This window comes from Equus caballus, chromosome X (genome assembly GCF_041296265.1).
Source record: "Equus caballus isolate H_3958 breed thoroughbred chromosome X, TB-T2T, whole genome shotgun sequence".
Lineage (NCBI taxonomy): Eukaryota > Metazoa > Chordata > Mammalia > Perissodactyla > Equidae > Equus > Equus caballus.
Genome location: NC_091715.1, coordinates 100,860,923 through 100,886,704, shown reverse-complemented (window position 1 = coordinate 100,886,704; position 25,782 = coordinate 100,860,923). Strand labels below are relative to the sequence as shown.

General features: G+C 46.3%; 1 protein-coding gene across 1 annotated transcript; it reads left to right on the top strand.

Annotated features, from left to right (window-relative positions):
- The first annotated feature begins 342 nt into the window (after window positions 1–342).
- LOC138921774 (nuclear RNA export factor 2-like) lies at window positions 343–25,427 on the top strand. Its single transcript, XM_070257128.1, has 22 exons — window positions 343–578; window positions 2,018–2,113; window positions 14,038–14,218; window positions 14,444–14,597; window positions 15,214–15,297; window positions 15,408–15,512; window positions 15,629–15,709; window positions 15,830–15,899; window positions 16,047–16,135; window positions 16,254–16,361; window positions 16,537–16,646; window positions 18,499–18,535; window positions 18,919–18,984; window positions 19,067–19,122; window positions 19,263–19,370; window positions 19,491–19,549; window positions 19,648–19,763; window positions 19,859–19,901; window positions 20,483–20,555; window positions 21,101–21,283; window positions 24,958–25,018; window positions 25,154–25,427. The coding sequence occupies exons 2-22, from the start codon at window positions 2,071–2,073 to the stop codon at window positions 25,196–25,198; spliced, it is 1,872 nt and encodes a 623-aa protein (XP_070113229.1). The 5' UTR covers window positions 343–578; window positions 2,018–2,070; the 3' UTR covers window positions 25,199–25,427.
- The last annotated feature ends 355 nt before the right edge of the window (window positions 25,428–25,782 follow it).

The window sequence follows — 25,782 nt, the reverse complement described above, 5'->3', positions numbered from 1 at the left end:
GTCACTACAGCAGCGTGGACCCTTCTCTCATGTAGCCCTTACTGGCTACGAGCATGTGGAAGCCTCAGCCGTTGACGTCATATAGGTGAGCCACTGCTTAGTGTCACCTGGATGCTATGGTTATGTACCACCCCCGTGCCCATGGTACACGTGAAACTCAGCCGTCTCTGTCACGTGAAGCTCGTGGGCTACTAAACTCTGCAGATCCATGTAGAGGCAACAATGTGGCTCCTACCACACGTGGCAGACAAAGCCCTTTCAGTGACGTGGGCAATGCGCTACCGGTATTGGTCACATGGATTCTGCGGTCACATGGTGGGATATGGTCACGCGAGACTCAGCCCTCTTAGTCACGCGAAGATTGAGGGCTCCTGAACCCTGAACGTAACGTGGATCCCGAGGTCATGCGACCCCTTGTGGTCGTGTAGCTCGGCTTAGCCTGCTGAGTTGCCGCCATTCCGTGCGGAAGACTTTAGAACTGCAGTGCGCCCCCTGGCTCAGGGGGAACTCTTGAGACTCGGGCTCGGATCGCAATCTCTCCACCAACTTGTATATCCTGCTGCGGTCTGCAGTGTCCGGTAAGGGGGCCGGCAGCCAGTATTAGAAGTTTAGTCAGAGAATTGGGCTTTTGGGGGCGGCCACGCGGCCGAAGACCTGAGAGGGGGCTGGGCAGACGTAGGGGGAGGGCTTCTGAATGTGGCCTGACTTTTGTCCACCGGTCAGAGCAGCCCTGTGAGTGTGTGTGACCTGATCCTAGACCCACGGGAGCTGCTGTCGGTGGAGAGTGAAGCGGCAGAGAGTGTTCGGCATCGGAGGGTGGGGGGGCCGTGGAGGGGGCTGCGGGGCTTCCTGGGCTTGTATGTCGTCTCAGCAGCAGGGCTCTGGAACCCGGACGGGACCCCCTTGCCCGCCCCCACACTAAAGCCTCATGCCTGCTTACCACCCCTCTATCTTCGCTGTCCGTGCAGTGTGACGGCCTCCTCTGACCATGCTGTGATTAAGGAGTCCAGAGACCTCCTAGATGCCGATTTGTATAGATGATTCCAAATCCTATCTTAATTTCTGCCACTTACTCGATTCTGTAAAGATTCTTCTTTATTCCCTCGATGTATTTTCCCCCCACAAACATTCCAAACGTGTGCTCAAGAAAGAAGCAAAGCGGAGCCAGCCCTGATGGCCTGGTGGTTGAAGTTTGGTGCTCACCGCTTTGCTGGCCTGGTTTGGTTCGGGTTTGGAACCGTCTGTCAGTTGCCATTATGTGACGGGGACTCACATAGAAGAACTAGAACTGCTTACAAATAGGATAAACCACCACGCACGGGGGCTTTGGGGAGTTAAAAAAAAAGGAAGGTTGGCAACAGGTGTTAGCTCAGGGCGAATCTTTCCCTGCAGAAAGAAAGAAAGAAGCAAAACAGAGCTAGAGGGAGATGGAAAGGGGAGGAAGCGGCAGAGGGGGAGAGGAGGAGGAAGGGAGGGGAGAGAGAGAGAGAGTGAGTTTATTTTCAGGAATTTGATATTTCAGTAAAAGTGTCAAAGTAGCCTTGCTGTGAAGATTCAGACTTTATTTTTATACTTAATTTGAAGTTCAGGGGTTTTACAAAATACTTCTGGGAGCTGGGCAGCGATTTTTCCATGCTTAGGATTTCTAAATGGCTTAAAGCAGTTCAGCCAGACACTATTGTTTCTGGTTCCCCCCATGAGTTTCTAACCATTGCTTCTTAGACTTCTTGAAAACTCCCTCCGTTCCTTCACTTGGAAAATAATAGTGAATTGATTTAAGAAAACACTAGGTAAAATTGTGGGTCATACTCACATTTGGCACGTCACGAAAGTGGTATTGAGTAGGTAAAGTTGAGCGAATAGCAAGATTGTGCTTACATTTATGGGGGATCTGAGTACTTCTTGACAAGTATATTCAAGAGTTCAACAATTCTTCAAGGTTCAAGAATACTGTCATTTGTGATAGTGTGTAATACATGTGGCTGAAATAATACACTTTATTTTTCTCTCATTTCAGCATTTCCAAGTTTGTTCTGCAAACACCAGGGCCAAGAAAGAGCAACAACAAAAATGTACTCTACTTTACAGAAGGATAGGACAAACAGGACTGAAGGTAAATTAATTTCCACACTGTAGGAATTTTTTAGAGAATATGCTAATATGCAGTACGAATCTCCAAGGAAGGGATAGTTTGCCTAACTTACGTGGGAATGGAACATTTTTCCATGGAGCGTCTCAGGTGCTAGTGTTCTTCAGAAAATATTTTGGGAAATCCTGTCCAAACTAAATCTCTACCACTTTAAGGCCTTGTGTCGTTGTTTACTAAAAGCAATGGGATGTATGTTTATAATAATTATAATGTACTCTTCTTTTCACTAAGAAATTACTTACTGCTCTTTCATTCCTTTTATCTTATGTCATTGGCCAGTCTCTCTCTCGCTTAAATCTTGTCAGTTTTTCGTTCTTCAGAGCTAATCCCAATTTCTAAGCATGTTTCTCGTAGCCTGGTGGCAAGAATAAGTGCGTAAGTGCAAATCATTAGGAACGCTTATCTGTAGCAGCAAATATAGTGCCCCCATCTAGAAAGCAAGATACAACTCATCTATCAGGATCAGCAGACACAATGCCTCTCATTTTATACAAATACTCCACACTTTGTCAAAACAGTTTTGTTATTACTATTTAACAATTCTGGCTGCCATGTTTTGACTCTCTATTATATGTCAAGCACTGTGATAACCTCGTGGTCTGAGTTAACTCGTTTAATCTTCAGAAAAATCCTACGAGGGTTTATTTTAATTTACAAACGAGACATGAGAGTCTGGAGAGGCTGAGTTATGCCGTAGCAATAGACAATCCCCAAATCTCAGCGGCTGCTCCTCACTCCTACTGCATGTCCACGGCAGGTGCACGTCCATCACAGGATGGTGGATGTTGGGGGTCTGAGCAATTCTTATTGGAATGATTTGGAGACCCCAAACTGGCAAAGCAGCCACCATCTGGAAAACTGTCAGTCACTGTGCCCGAGGGGAAGAGGGCCCTGGGGGTCTCAAACCAGCAACCATAGGCTCTGGCCCAGAAATAACACGTCACTCCCAAGCCATTAGCCAGCACTAGTCACATACACGGCCCTGCCCAAACAAAGGGCATCAAGCGAGAAAGGCAGTTCTACCAGGTGCCTGGAACAGGGGAGAAATGGAAGCACTTGGCAGACAGCACCACTGACTACTGCATGACGGGACTGAAACTCAGGGAGACTGAGTACTTGCCTAAAATCACATAGGCAGTAAGTGACAGAGCCGGGATTTGAAGCCAGACACGTATGTTTTCAAAGTCGATGTTCTCTCTATCCTCCTTTCAACATTGTATGCTATGCCCTTAAATGACATTCATATATATTTGTAGCAGAGATTCCATGACTTAAATGCTCCAGTTCCCTCTTCCTTAATCATCTGCTATTCCAACAGTGCAACTGAACAGACATGATGGCATTGACCAAAAACAACAGCACTGCTAGGCCACACCTCTCTTCCAAACGAAAGAAGCTACTGGACTTTTTAGCGTCCGTTATATTCAAGAACAAAAATTAGAAAATAGGACCTGATGGTAGATGAAAAGACTGTTTATTGATCATTTGCTTAATAAAAACTAATCTCGTGTCTTTCCACCATTGTCAAGGAAAAATAATAAAAACAAGAGCAGAACGAAACTGCTAACTGATATGAGAGAATTCAAAAATGCTAAATGTCAGTACTTTTTTTTTGGTGAGGAAGATTGGCCCCGAGCTAACATCTGTTGCCAATCTTCCTCTTTTCGCTTGAGGATGATGGTCCCTGAGCTAACCTCTGTGCCAGTGTTCCTCTGTTTTATGTGGGATGCTGCCACAGCGTGGCTTGATGAGTGGTGCTAGGTCCGTGCCTGCGATCTGAACCTGTGAACCCCTGGCCGCTGAAGCAGAGCAGGTGACCTTAACCACCATGCCACCAGGCCAGCCCCCTAAATGTCAGTACTTTAGAGACATAGGATAATAAAGAAACCTCTGGCAACAGGGGTCAAGAAAATTAGAGATAAGGCACAGATAAGCCACTTGTGGAATGAAAAAGCTGTCATGCTTGCAGTTACAGCAAAGATTCAAGAGGTAAGATGATAATATGAGAAAGATAGGCTGATACATTTAAAATTTAGATTAAATAGGTAAATCCCAGAAAAAAATATAACTTTCCATACTGGTGTAATAGAAAATCTTAATATTTTTTTTCTTTCTGCTTTTTTCTCTCCAAATCACCCCAGTACATAGTTGTACATTTCAGTTGTGGGTCAGAAAATCTTAATATTATTAAAAGTATTCTTGACGAGGAATACACGAGAAGGCCAAATCATTAGCCAATCTCAACTAGTTACATAAATGCAGAAAAGTGTAAATAAATTAATAGCAAACTAAATCCAGCAATGGCTAAAACAGGTAATACTGCATGACAAAGTTGTGTTTAATCCCAAGCATGCAGCGTAGGTTTAACATTAGGAGGTCCGTAATGCAATTTAGCACGTTAGTGGAATAAAGGAAGGAGGAAAAGATGATTATCACAAAATATCCAGTAAAAACAGGTTTACCAAAAAAATCAAATCACCAATCAGGATTAAACAACAATAATAATAATTCTCGGCAATTAATAAATAGAAAGATATTTCTTTAAATTGACAAGAAGTATTAATAAAGAACAAACTACATCAAACCTCACTCTTAATCATGAAACATTAAAAGCATTCCCTTTAAAATCAGAAAAGAGACAAAGATGACTCATGTGACCACTTCTTTTCAGCATCATCCTGCGTCTCCTAAGCAGTACAGCAAGCCAGAATACATACACGCATCTATACATCCATAAAGAAATAAGTGTAATAATAAGTGAAAATAAAGCTCTCAATACCATATGGTCATCTTCATATAAATTCAGGAGAAGCTACAGAAAATTTAAAAGTGAACATAAAGGTTAATAAGTTTGTAGGACATAAGACTAATATACACAAAATAATTGTGACAAATAGAAAAATACCATTTTCATTCTGAACGTACCATTTACGAAAGCAAAAATTAGGACATTCTGTGAAATAAACTGTGAATCGGCTCCCTTGGTAATTATTCTAACATCCATAAACTCTTACATGCTTTCCTCTTCTATAGAGGCTAGAAAGCTTAAAACATGAAAGAGAACTAGTTGGTGGGTGTGTGTCTGTGACACACACATTAACCAGAATCCCTTGCAGCTAGGGTCCCAAGTGGAATCTCGGTTGTATCAGGCATATGCACCATCCTGAGACTTGGAGGTGTAACTGAATGACGTGGGAGCCCCATATGGCTCAATGACGCGGTCAGCTATGTGTGATGGGAGAGGTCTCTGGGTTTTGTGGAGCGACCATAGCAGGTGCCTAGAATTCAGTCTCTGTCATACATGTCAAGTGGTGGGCAGGCAGCAGTGGTGTTTCAGGTCTAACAGTCTGATAGTGTGAGTGAGCTTCCCCTGGCTGTGCAACATCCAAGGGTACTTTTTCTGGCCGTCACGGGGTTTTTGTAAGCTGTATAACATATTTTACTAAGATATCTTATTTTTATAAAATAGCTAGAATGAATTCTGGCATAGGCAAGTAGAAACCGTGGTTAATAGAGAACTTGACACCGAAACTGTTTGCAAGCAAAGGGCCCTGAAGGAGGCGGGGATCTGGGATAGGTTGTGTGACCTAGTTGGATCTGAAGAGAGTAAGGATCCAGTTGACATTAGAGGATGGGGTATTGGCACTCCAGGGCACGCAGTGGTGAAAGAGTCGCAAAAATTATCACGTGTGTTCACTGGAATTGAAATGTCTTTGAAGTCAGTGTGTCAGTGGAGCAAGCAGCTGCTGTGAGGGACTCAGAGGACACTCCTTTCCCCATGGTATCGGGAAACATGTTGGTGAGGAGAGCGTCTTCACATCTGAAGCGTTCTGAAGTGGCTGACTTGTGTAGGCCACAGGTGAGGTGGGAGGTCCTGCCACTGACATGGTCACCCTCATTTCAGTGGGGATGTTGGGATCCTGGAGCCACAGGCCAAGTAGAAGCACTTAACCCCCCGCATCAAGGTGAGTGCTCTTGACCTTATTCGACAGCACAGATGGCAGGATGGTCACACTGATTTGACCTACCGTAACATTTGAGGGTGGCTACCTGATCAACAGATCCCTTGGATCTTGAAATATCTGAACAGTCTCTAAAGTTGCAACTGACCAGTGTAAAAGTAAGTAAAATTCAAACAAATATTTATTTACAATAAAATATAAGAACATAAAATATAAATAAATAAAACTTTACATCTGGTGACTTGAGCCATCTTGATGGCGAGTGATGGTCCCTTACTCAGTTCCCAACCTGACCCACAGCACCGTGAACGAAGGGACTACTGAAGAAATTCCCTACAATGAAGTCACAAGAAACTACAGTAAATCTTCTTCCTGGGCTTAGGCAGAGGGATCTCCAGCCATTTACCACAGTTACTGTGCACTTGCTTCAAGGACACTTGCTCCAAGCCAGAGCTCAAGAAGCTTTTCCTGGAAAGGGCCGGATCATAGATATCTGAGGCTTTGCAAGCCTGTTGGGCTCCAATGGAGCTACTCCAGTCCGCTGTGGTGGAAGAAAAGCTGCCATAGACGCAGCAAGGCTGTGTTCCAATAAAACTTTATGTATGGACACGGACGTCTGAGTTGCAAATGATTTTCAGGTGTCAGGAAATAGTATTCTGCTTTTGACTTTTTTCAGCCATTCAAATATGTAAAAACCATTCTTAGCTTGCGGACCATCCAAAAGGAGGCTGCGGGCCAGGTTAGGCCCATGGGCCATAGTTCATCAGTCTCTGCTCGAGCCAAGCTAATGGAATCACTAGGCCCCCAAAACAGCGCTGAGTGGAAACTCAGCAAAATGAGGTGGCAGCCATTCCTAGGGTCTTCTGGCAAGCATCCCAAAAGCTGGTGCTTTTTAACACAGTGGTTGTCAGACTTGGGTGCACGCTGCAACCACATGAAGAGTTTTAAAAATGTGGTTGCCTGGGGCTGCCCCCAATTCCGCTTTGGTGGTTGTGGCTGTAGCCTGGTGCTACTGATTTTTCCCATCTCCCCAAGTGGCTTTAGTGTGTAAACAAGGTTGAGAACTACCTGAACAACTTAAATGATGAGAGTGCAAGTGTTGTACAATATTTAATTTTAAAATCTTATAATTGTGGTTTTGGAATAATAATATTCTAATAATAAATACATACAACATTCCAATAACAATCAATATGTAGCTATGCTGAAAGTATGAAATAAGAATTCCCGTGTAAGAAATGGGGAAGACTCTCTTAGGTAAGGAAAAAAAAAGGAATTGGGACAACACAGTGGCAAGGCAGAGGCCACCAGTGTTAGGGCCAGGGAGGAAGCTCAGCCAGCAGCGAGGCCAGAGCAAGGTGTAGAGTCAAGCCAAGCCCCAGCGAGCCCAGGGCTGACTCAGCAGTGAAGCCTCCTCCGTAGGAGACAGTGAGAACCCAGGCTGAGCACAGAAGGGACGGAAGAAACTCAGCAAATGGAGTGATTTGTATTGAGGGAAGAGAAGAAACAGAGAAAGCTGCAAAAGACCTTAAGATAATATTTCCTCAGAGAGATAAAGGAGTGATGAAGGAAGAAATTATATCCATTATATAAGAACAAAAGACTGACCAGGAAGATGGCTGCTTGAACACAAGGATCTGCTTTCACCTCCTCCTGAAAGTTCGTTAAAACAATATTAGGGGTAAGCAAATCAATACAGTGGGATATTACTCAGCAATAAAAAGGCAAGAACGTGGATGGATCTCAAAAAAAATTATGTTGAGTCAAAGCAGCCAGACACAAAGGAGTACAGGATGTATGATTCCATTTATGTGAAATCATGGAACAGGAAAAACTAATATAGAGAGACTGAAAGCAGATGAAGGTTTGCCCGGGGACAGAAGATGAAGAGGAGTTAAACTGGGCGCCTTCTGGGGTGTGGCACGTCTTCTATATCTTCATTAAGGGGGTGGTTAGCCCTGATCCCTGATTTTTACGAGTAAGGAACCAGGGACCAGGAGAAGGTGGGTGAATCGTCTAAAGCGATGCAGCTTAGTAAGCAGCAAGAAGATGCTCACATCTGCTTATCAGTGATAAGTTCTTCCTGTTATGCCGCGTAAGGAGACAGTAGGAATAGTGCTTCCCTCGAGCACCTGGCAAAACCCCGACCCAGGCACAAGCATCCTCTTCTGCACGTAAAGCATAGATAGGAGAGCCAAAATACTACGCATTTCAGCCACCCATACATAGACACAGTTGATATTCTCACGTGTCCCTTTACCTTGGCTTCTTTATGTTTATATTTACACGTAGGAACATAAACATTCATTAACATCCTCTTCTGAGGAGCCATACTGTAATATACAGTTTTTACCCTGGCTTTTTTTCTTTCACGTTGTATCATGTGATGTGAGGAATATTCCGTGTTGTTTTTTGTAATCTGCCACTTAAGCTGCGACCGTTTCTTGATTAATAATGCTTCTGTTTTAAAGGTTAAAAGTTTGGAAATGGGAACTTAAGCCCCCCACTTAATCCTGCCATATGCCTGTTTTGGTGTCTGATCTTTCAATTTTGGTTCCCTTAAACAAGATGTCAGATTATTTCCTACCGGGGATGCCGTGGTTTAGCATCGCCACTTTATAACGTAGGTTACTAGCTGACACTGCGGCCTGCCCCCATACACCCATCTGTCTTCCTTCTCATAACAACAGAATGTACAACTAACACACGTTCATCCCTTACTAAACACCAGACGTTGCGCAAGGTACCTGACTTAGTAATAGCTAACTTGTTTGTAGTGCTTGTTAGGTCACAGGCATTTCTCCGGGGGTTTTCTGTGTATTTCCAAATATTAACTCAGTTAATTCTCACAATTGCCTCACGAGGTAGAAACTCTTTACTACCTTCAATTTAAGGGGGGGGGTGAAAAAAAACTTGAGTCACTGTGAGGTCAAAGTTACTTGCCCTGGACCATGTAATTTAGCAGCAGGATCAAACCCTGGTTGATCTGACCTCAAATCCTATGCCCATAACCAATAATGTGTGGCTCTGTGTTAAGGCTGAAATGAGCACTGGGATGGGCCTCACTCAAAGTCCGGTGGGCACTGATGGGTGTGCCATCTGAGACCAAGTTGCACTGAACTCTAGCCTTCTGTCTAAGAGACCCATCGTTGCAGCTGTTCCCCTTACTGTCTCCCCTTTCTCAGACTCTGTGGGAACTGTTTCTCCAGTGTTCGCCGTGAAGGAACAGAGACAGACAAGATCTACTACATGGACACAGAGGAAGGTTTCTAGAGGCGTGCATATTGCCAGGATGAACTCAGTTCCTCAGAGGCTTTTTCCATTTGTGTTTCGTTCTCTTCCCAAGGCTCATCCTCATCTTTCTGACCTTACATCCTTCCCTTGGCCTTTTCAACTCTATATGTCAGGTACTCACATCCCTTCTTTCCCATCTATCCCTGATTCCAAGGACAATCATTTCTACCCCTCTGTGACAATATCAGCCACTCTCCGGTCCCCTCATCCTTCTGTGCCAAAGAGCCTGTACAGCACAGCCATGTGGCTGTAGGCATATATTTAGGCAGGGAATATTTTGTATGGTAAATGTAAAAAGTGAAACGTCTGGGTCACGAAGCGTAAGAATGGCTGGTGAATAGTTTAACCATACAGTAGGAAATTAGGCTCTCAAATACTGTTAGTAGAAATGCATATTGGTGTAAATATCATCAAATATCCTTAAGAAACTATCTCTTACATTTAAAAATATGGATGCACTTCTTCTGGGAAGCTGTAGACCAGGGACTCAGATACTGGACCTGCCCTGCAGCCCAAGCTGTGCTCCACTGGGTCTTTTGGTCTCCACCACTGGGGACGCTGTGTAACCCCGGTCAACCTATGGGTATTGTTCCGTTAATTGTTTTGTACTGAGAACTCTATTTTGTAATTTAAAAAAAATCAATTCAACTATTCAAACACCAATTTTATTTTAAAAATGGATTAAAAAGCATATTAAGGCCAAGAAGCATATATAATGGTCATATGTAATACAGGAGGATCCAGAAAATGTAGAGTCAGATCCAGTTTTGTGTGGCACTGCTTTTACGCCATGCACACACACACACTCTTCCCCTCCTCTGAGACGGTGGCTGTCCTTACTGTCTGTCACAAAGCTGAGCACTTAGAGACACGCCTGCAGGTCCAGACCTTTCTTCCTACACACACCAGACATCCAGGAAGCCATGTCTGCTGGATTCAAGGAAGGCTTCTCCTCGTTTCTGTCACCACTGTTTGCAAAAGCCTCCCTTCCTGAGATCGGAAAACCTGTAGTTTTAGCATTAGTCGACAGGGAAGTACGCAACTCTATTTCCAACTGGACGCTAACGAGAGATATTAAGTTTGCAAAAGGAAAATTCAACACATGCTGGTTTTACAAGCAGGTTATAAAACAGTTCTGCAGCCCAAATTTTTCTGGAATACATAGATGTGGTTAGAAATGGTTGAGTGGTATGCATTCTCAAAAGTGGCTTTGTTGATGATCCCAGGTCTACCTTACATACGTTCACTTAACAAATATTAATTAGACCCTTATTATATGCCAGCCGCTGCCAGCCCAAAGGGACTCGTAATCTGCAAACCCTGTGATCCAAACAGATTTCTGCATCTAGTTCAAGACAGATATTCCACTTGATCCAAGAAACCTGGGCCTATCCAAACTAGTTTCCAGTCACAAAACATCCTCCCGGTCTTACAGAAATCTGTCGGTGGGACCTGAAAGTTCACCATTAGAGGAGAACCCGTGCAGTAGCTGGAGGAACACTTAGGATGTGGAGGCAGATCAATAGGTGAGGACACAATTCCTGTCCTGCCACCTACTTGGCTGAGAAATCCTGGGAAATGTACCTAACCCCTGTGAGCCTAATATTCCTGATCTGAAAAGGGACCATGGCTACAGTGGTCATGGATTTCTGCGTGTGAGGAGGTCAGAAGAAATCTAGTGAGTCTGCCCAACACGGAGCAACTGTTGGTTGCTGGTGGGCAAGTGTTGGCTTCCTTGTCACCACATCCTTTCCCTACCACAGCAGGGTGCTGTTGCCCTGTACTCAACGACATAGCAATGATGTCGGGGAATTCCGAAATGACACAGGAAGTAGCCGTCTGAACACACAGGGTGTCATAAAGGATATTCATGACTATTTCCTTGTGGGAGGATCAGCTACTATATGGTAGAGCCTGAGGGAGAACCCAGGCAGGCTGGGTGACAGGCACTAGGTGCTTTATAATACTCCTGTTATCACCTTTGATTCTGGGAGAACAACTGTGAGACAGGGATTGTGCTGAGATGCACATGTTCAGTAAGTGGATGTATGTCTGTGTGTGTGTGTGGGGGGGGACGGTGGTCCCTCTCTGGCTTCTTATCACGTGCCCACTCTCCTGTGAGATTCCCAAAACAAGGCCATGCCTGAGATTGCTCGTGTCTGAATCACCTTGATGAGGGAGGGGTCTCGCCCTGTTTAGGCACCAGACTTGGTCAGTCTGGGGATTGCTGTAGCTGTTAGCTGGCTCACTTGGACACTTTCCCCTCCGCGATGGTATTTCTGAAGTAATGTTAGTTCTCGAAAATGATTCTGACTCTTGTTATACGCCATATGTTGACCGCATGCCCTTACTCCTCCCTTTAATACTTGATTTCTTCCTTTCATTGGTGGATTTTCAGGAAAACGAGTTGGTTGCCTGGCGTTGTCCAAAGGTCCCCGATAGTGTTTCTCTTGGTGGTTGTTATTGTGGTTTAGTATGATTATGAAGTCATGGCTTTTTAACACGTTGATGGGCTTCAAACCATTGTTGTATGGTTTTGAGCAGAGGAGTGAAATGACTTGCCTCATGCTCTGCTGCTGGGTTGAAAACAGACGGTGACAGAGCAAGGATGAAAGCAGAGGGACCAGTTGGTAGGTGCTATAGTCCAGGAGATAGGTGTTGGTGTCTTGGCTAGGGTGGGAGTAATGGAGGTGGGGAGAAGCAGCTAGGTTCGGGATATACTTTGAGAGGGGGGCCAAGAGAATTTCCTGATCAGTTGGATGTGGAGTATGAGAGAAAGAGAACACTCCAGGGTGCCTCCAAGTTTTGGGGACTGAGCAAGTGGCATTTCTGGCTCAAATGCTCGATTCATGTCTAATTTCACTTCCAGTGCCACACAGGCAATGTCCCAAAGGTTGTGAGCAGCAGGAGGGTCCTGACAGCGGGCCACACAATGAAAGCAATGACTTCTCGGAGGAGTTCATCTGAGGCTGGTCCTAATCACTACATCGTGGCGTGATCAGCATTGAACGAACTTTTACTCATAAGTGTGCCCTCAGCCAACATGGAGTAATTAATTTATAAAGTGTACAGCACACAAACCTAGAAAACCTTAAGTATTAGAACCCAAAAGGAAGCTGGTTTCTAACAGCCTAATTACCTGAGTAATCCTCCCTCCCCTTAAACCACTAGGATTATTATCTGCTGGTACACTGTTTGACTTGAATGTGGTAAAAATAAATTACCTTTAGTGAATCCACCTACAGTACAAAGAATTGAGACTATCTTATTTCTGTAGATGCCCAGAAAAACTTCCAAATCTCTCCATATGGTGAATTACAAATGTTGGTGGGGAGTGTTTGGGTGGGAGGGGTGAACAGCAACACAAATCCTAGGAGTGAATACAGGCTGAAATATAACCAAGACACTTTACAAGCACACCTGTGGCTACAATACCCAATAAAGTAGACATCAGAGCAAAGAAATTAATAAGAGACAAACAGAGGCACTACATAATGATAAAAGGATCAATCCACCAGGGAGACATAACAACCCTAAAAGTATATGTACCAAACAACAGAGCCTCAAAGTACACAAAGCAAACTCTGATGGAGCCGAAAGGAGAAACAGCCATGTCCATAATTATAATTGGGGCCATCAATACCCCCCCTTATGAGCAGGTGATAGAATTACTAGAGAGCAAACCAGCAAGGATTTAGGAGATCTGAATAACACAATAAACTAACAGGATCTACATGATGTAAATAGAACACCCAACAACAGCAGACTACAATTTTTTTTCAAGCGTCTATGTAACATTTACCAAGATAGACCATCTCCCGGGCCATCAAACAAATCTCAGCAAATTTAAGAAGAATTGAAACCATACAGAGTATCTTCTCTGACCATAATGGAATCAAATTAGAAACCAAGAGTAGAAAGAGAAAGGGAGAATGCCTGAACCCTCGGATATGGTAGTTGATACATCATTCCAGTTGGTCATTCAGACGCCTGTTGTAGAAGAGCTGAAGTTAGAAAGAGCTGTCTCCTGAGCAGAAAGGCATGTCAGGCTACGCAAAGAGAAAGCTCACTCTGGATATTTCAAACAGGGTGTTGTTGAGAGCTAGGCTGGAGGCTGTTACATCAGTCCCACCTGACGTTAAAGCTTGTACTACACCGGCAGAGGAAGTACAGCTTGCTGATTGTTAGTGGAATCAGTTTGGTGGCCGATTGGCTTTGGGAAGTGAGAGAGGTTCCCTCCCAGGTACTGGTGTGGTTGCTAGAGAGGCCTGAGAGAAGGCAAGATTCAGATACCTTTCTAGTGTATGACTGGTGTCCCATCTAACCCATGGACGCACACGCCTCTGCTCTTTATAAACCCTGCTGCATTTTTTAAGAGATTCAACACAGTTTCCCCCTCCCGCTCCTCCTGCTCCTCCTCCTCTAACATATCTTCCCTGATAGTGCCCTCTGTCAGATAAGGCTCTCCTGTCTGCGCAGGCAGAGGAGTTTCCTTTCTGGAGTTTGTGGGATTGGTCCCTTAGGGCAGGCTGGCACCTTGCTTGCCCTACCATGGTGTTAGCTCAAGACGTAGTAGATGGTAAATGGACCACTGATGTGTCTTCAAACTTGTATTGTTGTTCCCCTTTCCAGAATACAATGATAGTGGCAGCTTACCTCGAGGAAGAAATAGAAATTGGAGTTCTTTCCGAGGTAATTTTGGCAAAAGGAACCCTCGTGATCACGGTGGATATGAACCTTGGCCTTCACACCACCAGGAGCATGATGGAAACATGGTGATGAGGGATGTCCAGGAGGACCCCCAAGTAAGATGGTAAGTGACCAGGCAGCCTGGTTTGCATGTAGCAGCTCCTGGGACTATGCAGCTGTTTCACTCTCCATGGTGATTTCCTTCTCTCACTGGAAAACTGGAGAATACTGGGAGTGGAATAATGGTTGAGCAATCCTAATTGTAGTCCTGCTGTCACAGAGGCAAAGGTGTATAGAAGACTTTCTTAGCATTGATGGCCACTCCCCTTCTCTGCACTTCCCCCCGCAGGACGCCCTACACTATTCGACACAAAAACAGAAGAGTGAAATGGCATAATGAAGACCATATCCAGAGGGCTGTGTGGAGAAACAGAAAACCTTTGGAGAGAGAAGTGGGGGATAACACAAAAGATGGAACCCCAGGGAGCTGGTTCAAGATCACAGTGAGTGTCCTACAAAACTGTAGGCAATGTACAGGAGAGAAAGGAGAAAGGTCGGGGTTTCGGGGGTTGTGTTGGGCTCATGTAGAGACACTAAGTACTTTGCTGGGGACAGTTTGTAATCTGTCTTTTTTAGTACAAGGAGTTAACCTTCTAAGGGCCAATTCAAAGAAGCCATATAAAGTGAACAGGCTGACTGTAGGGAGAACAGAGGACCCTGTCTAAAGGCAAAGATGGAAACTACTGTCACAAAGGTGGAGCAGCTCCACACTGGATGTCTCAGTTTGGCTGAAGCTGAGTGTGGAGGATGGGGGTCGAGTCTCTGGAGACATTGTCTGAGGTGCGAGCAGGGTCTGCCCTAGGGAGGATCTCCTGGAACTTTACAAAAAGAAGATCATGCCTACCACTTTAAGTTGATTGTTTGGAGGAGAGCTTTGGATAGAGAGAAAAGGAATGTAGGAAATCTATATTTGGCACAAACATAAGAAATCATGCCAGTCGTCCCTTCTTTTGAAATCCTTTGAAGCGCAATAGAAGGTTGGAAAAGAACACTGCTGGGTCTGTTCTCCAGGCTTGATTCCATGTTGTCTCTCTTCTCTCCAACCCTTTTCACCCCCAGATTCCATATGGGAGAAAGTATGACAAGACATGGCTAATGAATTCAATCCAGAGCCATTGCAGTGTCCCCTTCACTCCAGTGGATGTAAGAGACGATGGCGAAGTCAGATGAGTGGGCACAGGAAAGGGGGAGAGCCCTGGCTCGGCAGGGGCCATGGCCTCTGACACTATTGCTGTTGCCTTCAATCCCTGTAGTTCCACTACGTGAAAGACTGGGCTCGGTTCTTTGTGCAGGATGCTGGCCCTGCCTCTGCCTTGAGGGATGTGAGCTACAAGATTTGTGGCAAGGAGAACCAAAAGGTGTCTGTTGAGGGCCGTACCTGTACCCAGTCCCGGGGGAGGAGGACAGGCCAGGGGCCCGTGGTCGTCTTTGGAATTAAAGTTCACGGTGCTTACTCCACCTCGCCTTCCTGCAGATATCTATCATTGTTGATCCTTCTGCTGAACCCTACTCTGTGCAGAATAAGTTGGAACCAGAAGAAATGGAGCAGCTAAAGGTAATGCAGATTCAAGGTACATTGTATGCCCACACCCAGACCCACCTCTTCTTCCCCCAGCCCCTGATTTCCCTATCACCACCACAGCCTCAGAGCCTCTCTCTCCATCTCTCCCTGCAGCTGGCCATGAGCAAACGATATGATGTCTCCCAGCAAGCTCTTGACCTCCAAACGCTCCGCTTTGACCCAGGTATGCCTGACAGCAGTAATTCTGAGGCAGGTGAGGACAGAAAGATCTGCCTGGGAGGGAGACTTAGGGATGGTGACGTGGAGAGGGGTTGGTGCTGGCCCTGGACCCATCTCCACCTTCTCATTCTCTCTTCTTGGCTTTCTGAAGACTTGGTGGACCATGACGTTGATATAATCCTGAATCGAAGAAGCTGCATGGCTGCCACCCTGCAGATCATCGAAACGAATTTCCCCAAGGTGAGGCCTTAGGCCTAGCGCTGGTATTATGATAGGGGGTGGAACAGATGGGATGGAGGACAGACTTGTCTCCCAGGCCCCAGATGTCACCATCACTCTAACTCTTCTTCCTCAAAAGCTGTTGTCCTTGAACTTGTGCAACAACAAACTGTACCAGCTGGATGGCCTGTCTGACATTATACAGAAGGCCCCGACAATCAAGATCCTGAACCTCTCCAAAAATGAGGTGGGAAGAGGGAGCCAACCAAAGTTGGTTGAGAGTAGGTGGTGGTGCTCATCACAGTGATGACAGGAGGCAGGTGAAGGTGCCTGTGGGAGAGGGTGGGGGCTGGGTGCGCAGGGGCCCAGATGTCTGTCTTTCCTTGGGACTCCTTTTCCAGTTTCCTCCCCATGTTCCTCAGCTGAATTCCGCGTGGGAGGTGGGCAAGATGAAAGGGCTGAAACTTGAAGAGCTGTGGCTGGAAGGCAACCCCTTGTGTGACACCTTTCGAGACCAGTCCACCTACATAAGGTCGGTGTGAACCCATGTCACCCTTCTTGGGGACTTTCACGCACGGGAGCCTGAACGACCCCTGACAATGCCCCTCTGCAGAGGTGGTGGGTCTGGTCCTCTGGGAGGACCACAGGCCCTGCCATCTCTTTTCTGTGTCCCTCATCTGTGCTTAGAGGGCTCCTTTCCTTCCTCTGACCAGCTCACCTCTTCAGGTGCTCTGGGCTCTGTTTCCAGAGTCTGCACCTGGCTTGCTCTAGCATGCTCTCCCAAGAGTGTGTTCCAGGCGGCAGGGCTCCTCCTACTTGCCAGGACGAGGACCCACCAGCCTTGAGCCAGATGCTGGTGACCTGGACTGAGAAGGGCCCTCTGGACCAAGGTCTCATGCTGAGACAGGGCTTCTTGCTTATGAGCCAATAGGGAGATTCCCTCTCCTGCCCTGAGAAGGATCCTTTTTCCCTTAGTTCAGATGGGTCTCCCCTCCGATCCCAGGTTGCCATAGGATCTTTCCTACCCCATGCTGAGGTCCAAGGCCCCGGGTTGCTGTCTTCATGACATCTGTTCTTCTGGCACAATGCCAAGAGCTGGGCACTCCTTGGGAGAAAGCTGGGTTCCCTGAGTCAAGTGGCCAGAAGTGGGTCACCGCCACTGAGAAGGCTTCCTGAGGCATGAGTGAAAGGCAGAGGGCAGAGGTGGCTGAGGAGACAGAAGGAAAGGCCTCTCGGGGGCACTGCCCCTCCCTCCATCCACATGTCACATCATCCTGCCTGGTCCTTCCTTGAAGAACTGGGGGTCACCCAATAAGGCTGTGATTCCTCAGACAAGGACTTGACTAAGACAGGCACAGGTGCACAGGGGCCATCAGGAGAGAAGGTGGTGATCATAAGAGGGGGCCATAGGCCTGCACCCCATGGTGAGCTGGGACCTGACCCTTTACTCCTTCTGGGGAAGGCCTCCTGCCCCCGTGGCTCCTCTATTTCCCATTCCCAGCTCAGACTGAGCTCACACAAGTGGCAAAGTGTCAACCAGCATCCAGTGGGTCCCCAGCCCAACAAGTGCATGTTTTCCACTCCTACCTCGGGGCCAGGGCCAGCCAGGGCAGATGAAGGAAAGGGCTGCAGCAGGGGAGCCATCATCCCTTTCTTCTCTCTTCTTCCCTGATCCCCACCACCAGGGCAGAGCTTCTTTCTATTCCCTTTGCTTTGCTTTCTCTCTCTCCTTTGTCTCTACTCCCGGGTGTCTCTCTCATCTCTCTCTCCTACCTTCACTCCCTCTCTGTTCTCATCCCCTCCCCTTCCCTCCCTGCCTCCTGAGCCTGGCCTCACTCACTTCTTTGCCTCAGCATCATGGGCCATCCCTGGAGGTGTCCTGGTCCCGGCAGAATGCTGGACCCCCAGTGAGGTAGCAGAGCCCTGGGCTCCCACCCCATTCCCTCTCCTCTCTGCAGCCTTTGGTGGGGTCTTGGAGGAAGGAAGGGGGGCAGGGAGGGGAAGGAAGCCCTGGACCTGGGCTCCAAATGCTATATTGTGCATGGGGAGCAGTGAGAGCAGTGTAGGTGAGAGCCACCCAGGGGGAAGGAGAAGGAGGGAGGGAAGCCAGGAGGAAGGGAAGGCAGGAGGGAGGGAATATGAATGTGAAGGTGTGGAGTGAGATCTAGAGACTGCGCCTTTCAGACAGTCCATATGACAGATGCTCAGTGCTCAGCGGGGAAGTGGACCCAATAGCCTTGAAATCAGAGGCTGAGTTGGGCAAAGGGGGCTTCTGGACGGGCAGAAGACACTGGGCTGTGTTTATGGTATCAGTATTTTAAATCAAAGGAAGTGCTGCAGCCCCGAACTATCAACCACTTCTTTCTATTTTCGGTTTTGGACAGTGCCATCAAGGAATATTTCCCCAAGCTGTTACGCCTGGTAAGTGCCTACGTTTGTGATTGTCTCTCGCTCACATTGATGGCCTCCACATCTGCCCCCAAGCCCTTTGGGGCTCGCCTAGGTTATATGTTTGCATGAGACCTTTATCCATTTTAAGGGACAGGGACTCCTGAGAAAGACATGAATATATTTGGTGGGAAAATGCCCATGCTAACGCCCACACACACAAAAAGTTGCGTTTAATAGTAGAGACTTCCAAGACCTCATGATGAAGACGCCCACTGTAGTCTTGCCCATGGATTTTCCAGGGCCCTTTCACACCTGACCTCTGACCCTCACCCTCTCCTGGGCCCATCCTTTTCCCTGATCATCTAGGGCCACCTCCCTGGTCTGCACTGCTGACTTCCTCTTCCCTTCTCCAGGATGGCCAGGAGTTACCCACGCCGATTGTCGTTGACGTTGACACCTGCTACTTAAAGCCTGGCAAGGTGAGCAAGAAGGATCAACAACATTGTGGTATCACAAGGGAGGCTTTATCAGCCACATGATCTCAAAGTCTTTTGATTCCAGGAAAGCTGTAAAGGATCTGAGACACTGAAAAATCTAGTCATGCAATTCTTGCAGCAGTAAGTACTCCCGGGAGCACAGGAATGGGGAAGGCTGGGACAGGCCAGGCCACCCAAGCACAGATCTGCTTGTGGGAGTTTTTGAGTCTTATTTGACATTTACACCACGGAGACAGATTGTCTTCATTGCTCCCCCACAGGTATTACTTCATCTATGACTATGGAGACCGACAGGGTCTTCTTGGTGCTTACCACGACGAGGCCTACTTCTCTCTGAGCATTCCCTTCAACCCCGAGGACCCAGCTCCGTGAGTATCACAGCTCAGACTCTGTTCCTGGGCCCTGTGGCTCCCCAGCAGACACAGGCCAGCTCCTGGAAACACCCACACTGGACAGATCACCACCTCCTGCTCCTCCTTCTCTCCTAGAAGCAGCTTGTGCGAGTACGTCAAGGATAATAGGAACATAAAGAAGCTCAAGGACCCCTGTGCGTGTGGGAAGATTGGGCAGGGAAAGGGGGCGTGGAGGGGTCAGTCAAGGCCCAGAGTGTGGCAGTCCCTGACCTTCACTCTCATCCCCCCACAGACCTGAGGGTTCAGCTGCTGAAACATACAAAACATGACATCGTGGGCTCCCTCTGTGTGTTGCCCAGAACTCAGCATGAATTCAGCTCCTTCTTGGTAGAAACCTGGCTCCAAACGGTGAGCACCTGCTTCCTCCCTCAGGCGTGCCCAGAAAGCCGCAGGTGGGTAGGAGGTTTAGGTGGTGACTGAGCCCCTGGGCTCTTCCCTTTCAGGAAAGGGTGCTGTGCTTCTCTGTCAACGGGGTGTTCAAGGAAGGTGAGTGTATGTGGAGTCCCCACCCCAGATGCCCCACTGCTCCTTCCCCCCGGCTGGGCTCCCTCTCAGAACTCTCCCAGCTTCCCTGGTCCCTTCCCCTCTCTTCCTACTCCAGTAATCTGTGTTCTTCAGTTCCCACTCTGCCTCCAAACCGTCCTGGTCTGACCTGTGTCCATGCCTGTCTGCCCCGCACAGCTCAGGCACAGGGACACAGGCTGTGGAGTTTTGATGTCTCTCATCCCAGATCCTGGCTCTGTGAACTTTGGCCGGTTCCTTAACCTCCGGGTTTCCTCATTTGGAAAATGGGGCTAATAATACCCACCTCTTGGGTCGCTGTGAAAAATGAATCGACTGAGCCTGTAAAGTGGTTGTCACAGAGCCCGACACATAATAGGGTCCCTGGACTGGGAGCAGATTGCTCCTATTGTTGCCCGCTCCATTCCCAACACCCTGACCCCCAGTGAACAACTGTCCCCTTCAGCATGACTATCAAGTCAGATCCTGACTAGGTAATGCCGTGTGAGCATGTAAAGCATGTGCGACTCTTCGGGGGTATTTTTGTTTGTTATTTGTCTTTAAAGTGGTAGGAAAGTCTCAGAGTTCTGTTCGTGCCTTCACACGAACCTTCATCATTGTCCCTGCCAGCAATTCCAGGTGAGTGCTGTGTTGTGAGTGGGAACACCCAGCCCAGCCTGGGCTCAGTGGGTGGGAATGTGGTGGTGTTGACCTCGGGGTTTTCTCAGTATTGTGGAAAGCCACCAGTTAGATCCGAGGAGCAGCCTAGCCTAGTGGGTAAGAGCATGGGGTCTGGAGTCGGAACACTGGGTTCTCTTCATGGCCCCAACACTCACTAGCTGTGTGACCTTGGTTAAGTCACATGACTTCCTTGTGACTCAGTGTCTCCCTCTGAACATGGAGATTAGACTGTCCGCCCCTTGGGCTGTTGTACAGGGTAAATGCAAGTGCAAAATTGTCCCTGGGTTGCAGGTAAAGTACAAATGTAGTGAAGCTGGTAGACAGTCTCTCCAAAGGTGAGCTCTGTGAGAAGGGTGGAGGTACGAGCCAAGGAATCTAGGGGGCAGGCACAGTATAGGGCTCTGGAAGGAATCTGGTTGCTGAGTGGCCGTGGGAGCAGGCTCATTTCCGGGGTTGTGGGGTTGTCCATTCATCAGTTGTCCGGGGGCCCATTTTTCCTCCAGTCTGTGCATCGTGAATGACCAGCTGTTTGTGAGGGACGCCACCCCCAACGAGACTCAGAGAGCGTTCTTCATGCCAGATCCCACACCCACCTCCAGCTCCGTGCCCACCGTCTCCCAGGAGCAGCAGGAAATGGTGCAGGCTTTCTCCACCCAGTCTGGGATGAACCTCGAGTGGTCTCAGAAGTGAGTGCTGGGTGTGCATGGGAATAGGGGCGAGTTGGGACATCCTGGGGTGAATCAGGAAAACTTGCCGGCGATTTGGAAAAATAACTTTTTGGATATTTTCCTTCCCAAAACAAATTGGGTCCATGAAAATGGTATAATCCCACTATATATGTAAAGGATTTTAAAATTAGTGTAATGCTTAACGACATTATATTGTACATAGAAAATCTGAAAGAATCCACCAAAAGACTACTGATAAACAAGTTCAGCAAGGTTGCAGGATACAAGAGCAATATACAGAACTCATTTGTATTTCTATGTACTTGCAAAGAACAATGCAAAAATGAAATTAAAAAAGAAGCCCATTTACAATAGCATCAAAATAGCAAAATACTTAGAAACAAATGTAGCAAAAGAAGCACATATCTTATACTCTGAAATCTGTAAAACATTGTTGGAATATATTAAATAAGCCATAAATACACAGAAAGACACCCCGTTTTCATGGGTTGGAAGACTTGATATTGTTAAGACGGCAGTAATACCCAGAGCAATCTACAGATTCAATGCAATACCTATCAAAATGCTTCCATGCAAAAATCGACAAGCCTATTCTAAATGTCATATGAAAGTGCACCAGAACAGTCTTGAGAGAGAAGCACAAAGTTAGGGGACTCACACTTCCTGATTTCAAAACTTGCTACAAAGATACAGTAGTCAAGACTGAGTGGTACTGGCATGTGGACAGCACATGAATCAGTGGAATGGAATTGAGAGTCTACAAATAAACCCTCACGTTTATGGTCAATTGATTATCAACCAGAGTGCCGAAAACTTCCGATGGAGAAAAAGTAGCCTCTTCCACAAATGGTGGTGGGACAACTGAAATCCACACGCAAAACAACAAATTTTGACCCTTGACTCACACCCTATGCAAACACATACAGAAAATGGATCAAAGGTCTAAAAGCAAGAACTAAAACTGTAAAAACTTGGAAGAAAACATAGGTGTAAGTCTTCATGAGTTAGGCAACCATTTCTTATATATGACACCAAAAATACAAGCAACCAAAGAAAAAATAGATAAATTGGACTTCATCAAAATTAAAAGCCTTTGCGCATCAATGGACACTATCAAAAAAGAAAATCCCACCAACAGAATGGGAGGAAATATTTGCAAATCACATATCTGACAAGAATATATGAAGAACCCTTACAGCTCAACAATAAAAAGACAAACCACCAAATTTTAAAAATGGAGAATATCTGGATAGACATTTCTCCAAAAAGATATATGAATGGTCAGTGAACACATGAAAAACTTCTTAACGTCATTAGTCATTAAGGAAATGCAAATTAATACCACAATGAAGAATCCTAAAATTTATATGAAACAACAAAGACCCCGAAGAGCCAAAGCAATCCTGAGAAAAAAGAACAAAGGTGGAAGTATCACACTCCCTGATTTCAAAATATACTACAAAGCCATGGTAACTAAAACAGTATGGTAAGACCTGAAACCATGAAAATTCTACAAGAGAACATAGGCGGTACACTCTTTGACATCAGTGTTAGCAGCACATTTTCAAGTACCGTGTCTGACTGGGCAAGGGAAACAAAAGAAAACATAAACAAATGGGACTACATCAAACTAAGGAGCTTCTACACAGCAAAGGAAACCATCAACAAGATGAAAACACACCGTAACAATTGGGAGAAGACATTGGCAACCATATACCTGATAAGGGGTTAATATCCAGAATATACAGAGAACTCATACTTCTCAACACGAGAAGATCCAACAACTCAATTAAATGGTGAGCAAAAGATCTGAACAGACATTTCTCCAAACAAGATATAAAGATGGCCAACAGGAACATGAAAAGATGTTCAACATCACTAACTATCAGGGAAATGCAAATCAAAACTACAATGAGATACCACCTCACTCCCGTCAGAATGGCTATAATTAATAAGATAGGAAACAATAAGTGTTGGGGAGGATGTGGAGAGAAGGGAACTCTCATACACTGCCGGTGGAGTGCAAACTGGTGCAGCCACTATGGAAAACACTATGGAGTATCCTCAAAAACTTAAGAATAGATCTACCATAAGATCCAGCTATTCCACTGCTGGGTATTTACCCAAAGAACATGAAAACATGAATGCGTAAAGACACGTGCACCCTGTGTTCTTCGCAGCATGATTCACAATAGCCAAGACTTGGAAGCAACCTAGGTGCCCATCAAGGGACGAATGGATAAAGAAGGTGTGGTCTAGATATGCAATGGAGTACTACTCAGCTATAAGAAATGATGAAATCCGGCCATTTGCGACAACATGGATGGACCTTGAGGGTATTATGCTAAGTGAAATAAATCAGAGGGAGAAAGGCAAATACCTTATGATCTCACTCATAAGTAGAAGATAAAAACGACAAACACACACATAGAAACAGAGATTGGATTGGTGGTTACCTGGGGTGGGGGAGGGAGGGCGAAAGGGTGACTAGGCACATGTGTGTGGTGGTGAATCGTAGTCTTTGGGTGGTGAACATGATGGAACCTACACAGAAGTCAAAATACATAACAATGTACACCTGAAACATATATGGTGCTATAAACCAGTGTTACCGCAATTAAAAAAGTAAATAAATAAAATAAATTCGAAAAAAACCCAAACCAGAATGAATTACCACTTCACACTCACTAGGATGGCTTTCATCAATAAAACGAATGATAACAAGTGTTGGTGAGGATGTGGAGAAAGTGGAATTCTCGTGTATTACTGGTGGGAATGTAAAATGGTGCAGCAGTTGGGGAAAACATTTTGGCAGTTCCTCAAAAGGTTAAACATGGAGTTCCCATGTGACCCAGTAGTCCCACTCCTAAGTATCTACCAGGAGAAATGAGGTCATACGTTCACTCTAAAACTTGTACAGGAATGTTCACAGTAGCATTATTCATAACAGCCACAAAGTGGAAACAGCCCGAAAGTCCTTCAGCTGGTGAATGGATAAATAAATCTGGTACATCCATATAGTAGAGTATTATTCAGTCATAAAAAAGAACACAGTTCTGATATATGCCATGACATCGATGAGCCTTGAAACCATGCTAAGTGAAAGGAGCCAGTCACAAAACGTTGCGTATTGTACGATTCCATTTATATGAAATGTCCAAGACAGGCAAATCCACAGAGCCCAAAAGCAGACGAGTGGTTACCGGGGTCTGTGGTAAGGGGAGGAATAGTGAGTGATCTCTAATGGTTAAGGAGTTTCTTTTTGAGATGATAAGATTATTTGGGAACTAGATAGTAGTGATGGTTGCACAATCTTGTGAATATACTAAAAGGCACGGAATTGTACACTTTAACATGGTATGTGCATTATATCTCAATAAAAAATGATTGGAAACTTGTATTTCTAAAATTTTCATTTGTTATTTTCTTGAACATCTTTATCAATATATATTAAGCTCCCTCGTTCTTTTGCACAGCTCTGTTTTTCAGTTTTGAATGCTAGTGATAGACATTTGGGTTTTCCCTGGGTCTTTCTTCATCATTACTCATAGTGCTCGTTCTGGTACATGCGTCCCAGCAAAAACGTGGCATAGATTTAGCGGTGGCACTGCATGGTCAGCGTGTCTGTACTGCGATACTAATGGAGATCACCTGTTCTTCTCCCATTCCAGGTGCCTTCAGGACAATGAGTGGAACTACACCAGAGCTGGTCAGGCCTTCACTACGCTCAAGGTGAGGTCTGGGAATCAAGTGGGTTAAAGCTGGATGTTTCTGGGCCTTCAGGAAGGCCAGGATGGTGGAGCCCAGTGGCCTGGGAATGAAACTCAGGGAGCTGGCCCTTCTGACATCCTGACTCCTTCCCTCCAGACAGGGGGCAAGATCCCAGAGGAGGCCTTCAAACAAATCCCCTGAAAGGAGCCCTTGGATCGCGTCTTTGCCTTCATCCACGTCATCTTTGTTTCTCTTTTCTGCAGCCTACAGCCATGCCCATGCCTGGGGTGGGAGGCCTGGCTGACTGAGAAGGCAAAGTTAACTTGTAGGCCGGGTAACATAACGACCCGAAGGGTCAGTTGTTCTCTGTATTTTCCCCACTCACGATTGCTGTTTATTTTCATAATAAAGAGTGACGTTGCACGTTGTATGCTGTGTGTCCTGGATCACTCTTGCCCTGCCCCAACCGTGAGCCAATGGGTCCAGGACTGAAAGGCCCTGCCCTCTCCTCCTGTCCCCCATTCACCCTGGCAGTCCCTAGCAGACACATCAGGCTTGAGTCCATAGGTAGTTTGTCAGTAAATCCTGTGAGAAGGGACACATGCTGCTTCCAGAGATTGGCCTTTGCAGGCAGTGTGAATCAGTCAGTTGCTCTGCCTGAAGGCCCGCAGAAACAAGCATGTGACCTGGCACAAAGGGGCTTCACAGAGGATGCCTTCTGCCTGGTGAGGGCTGTGGAAGGAAGGAAGCTGAGGACTCACATATTTGACTTCTTATTCCCCATC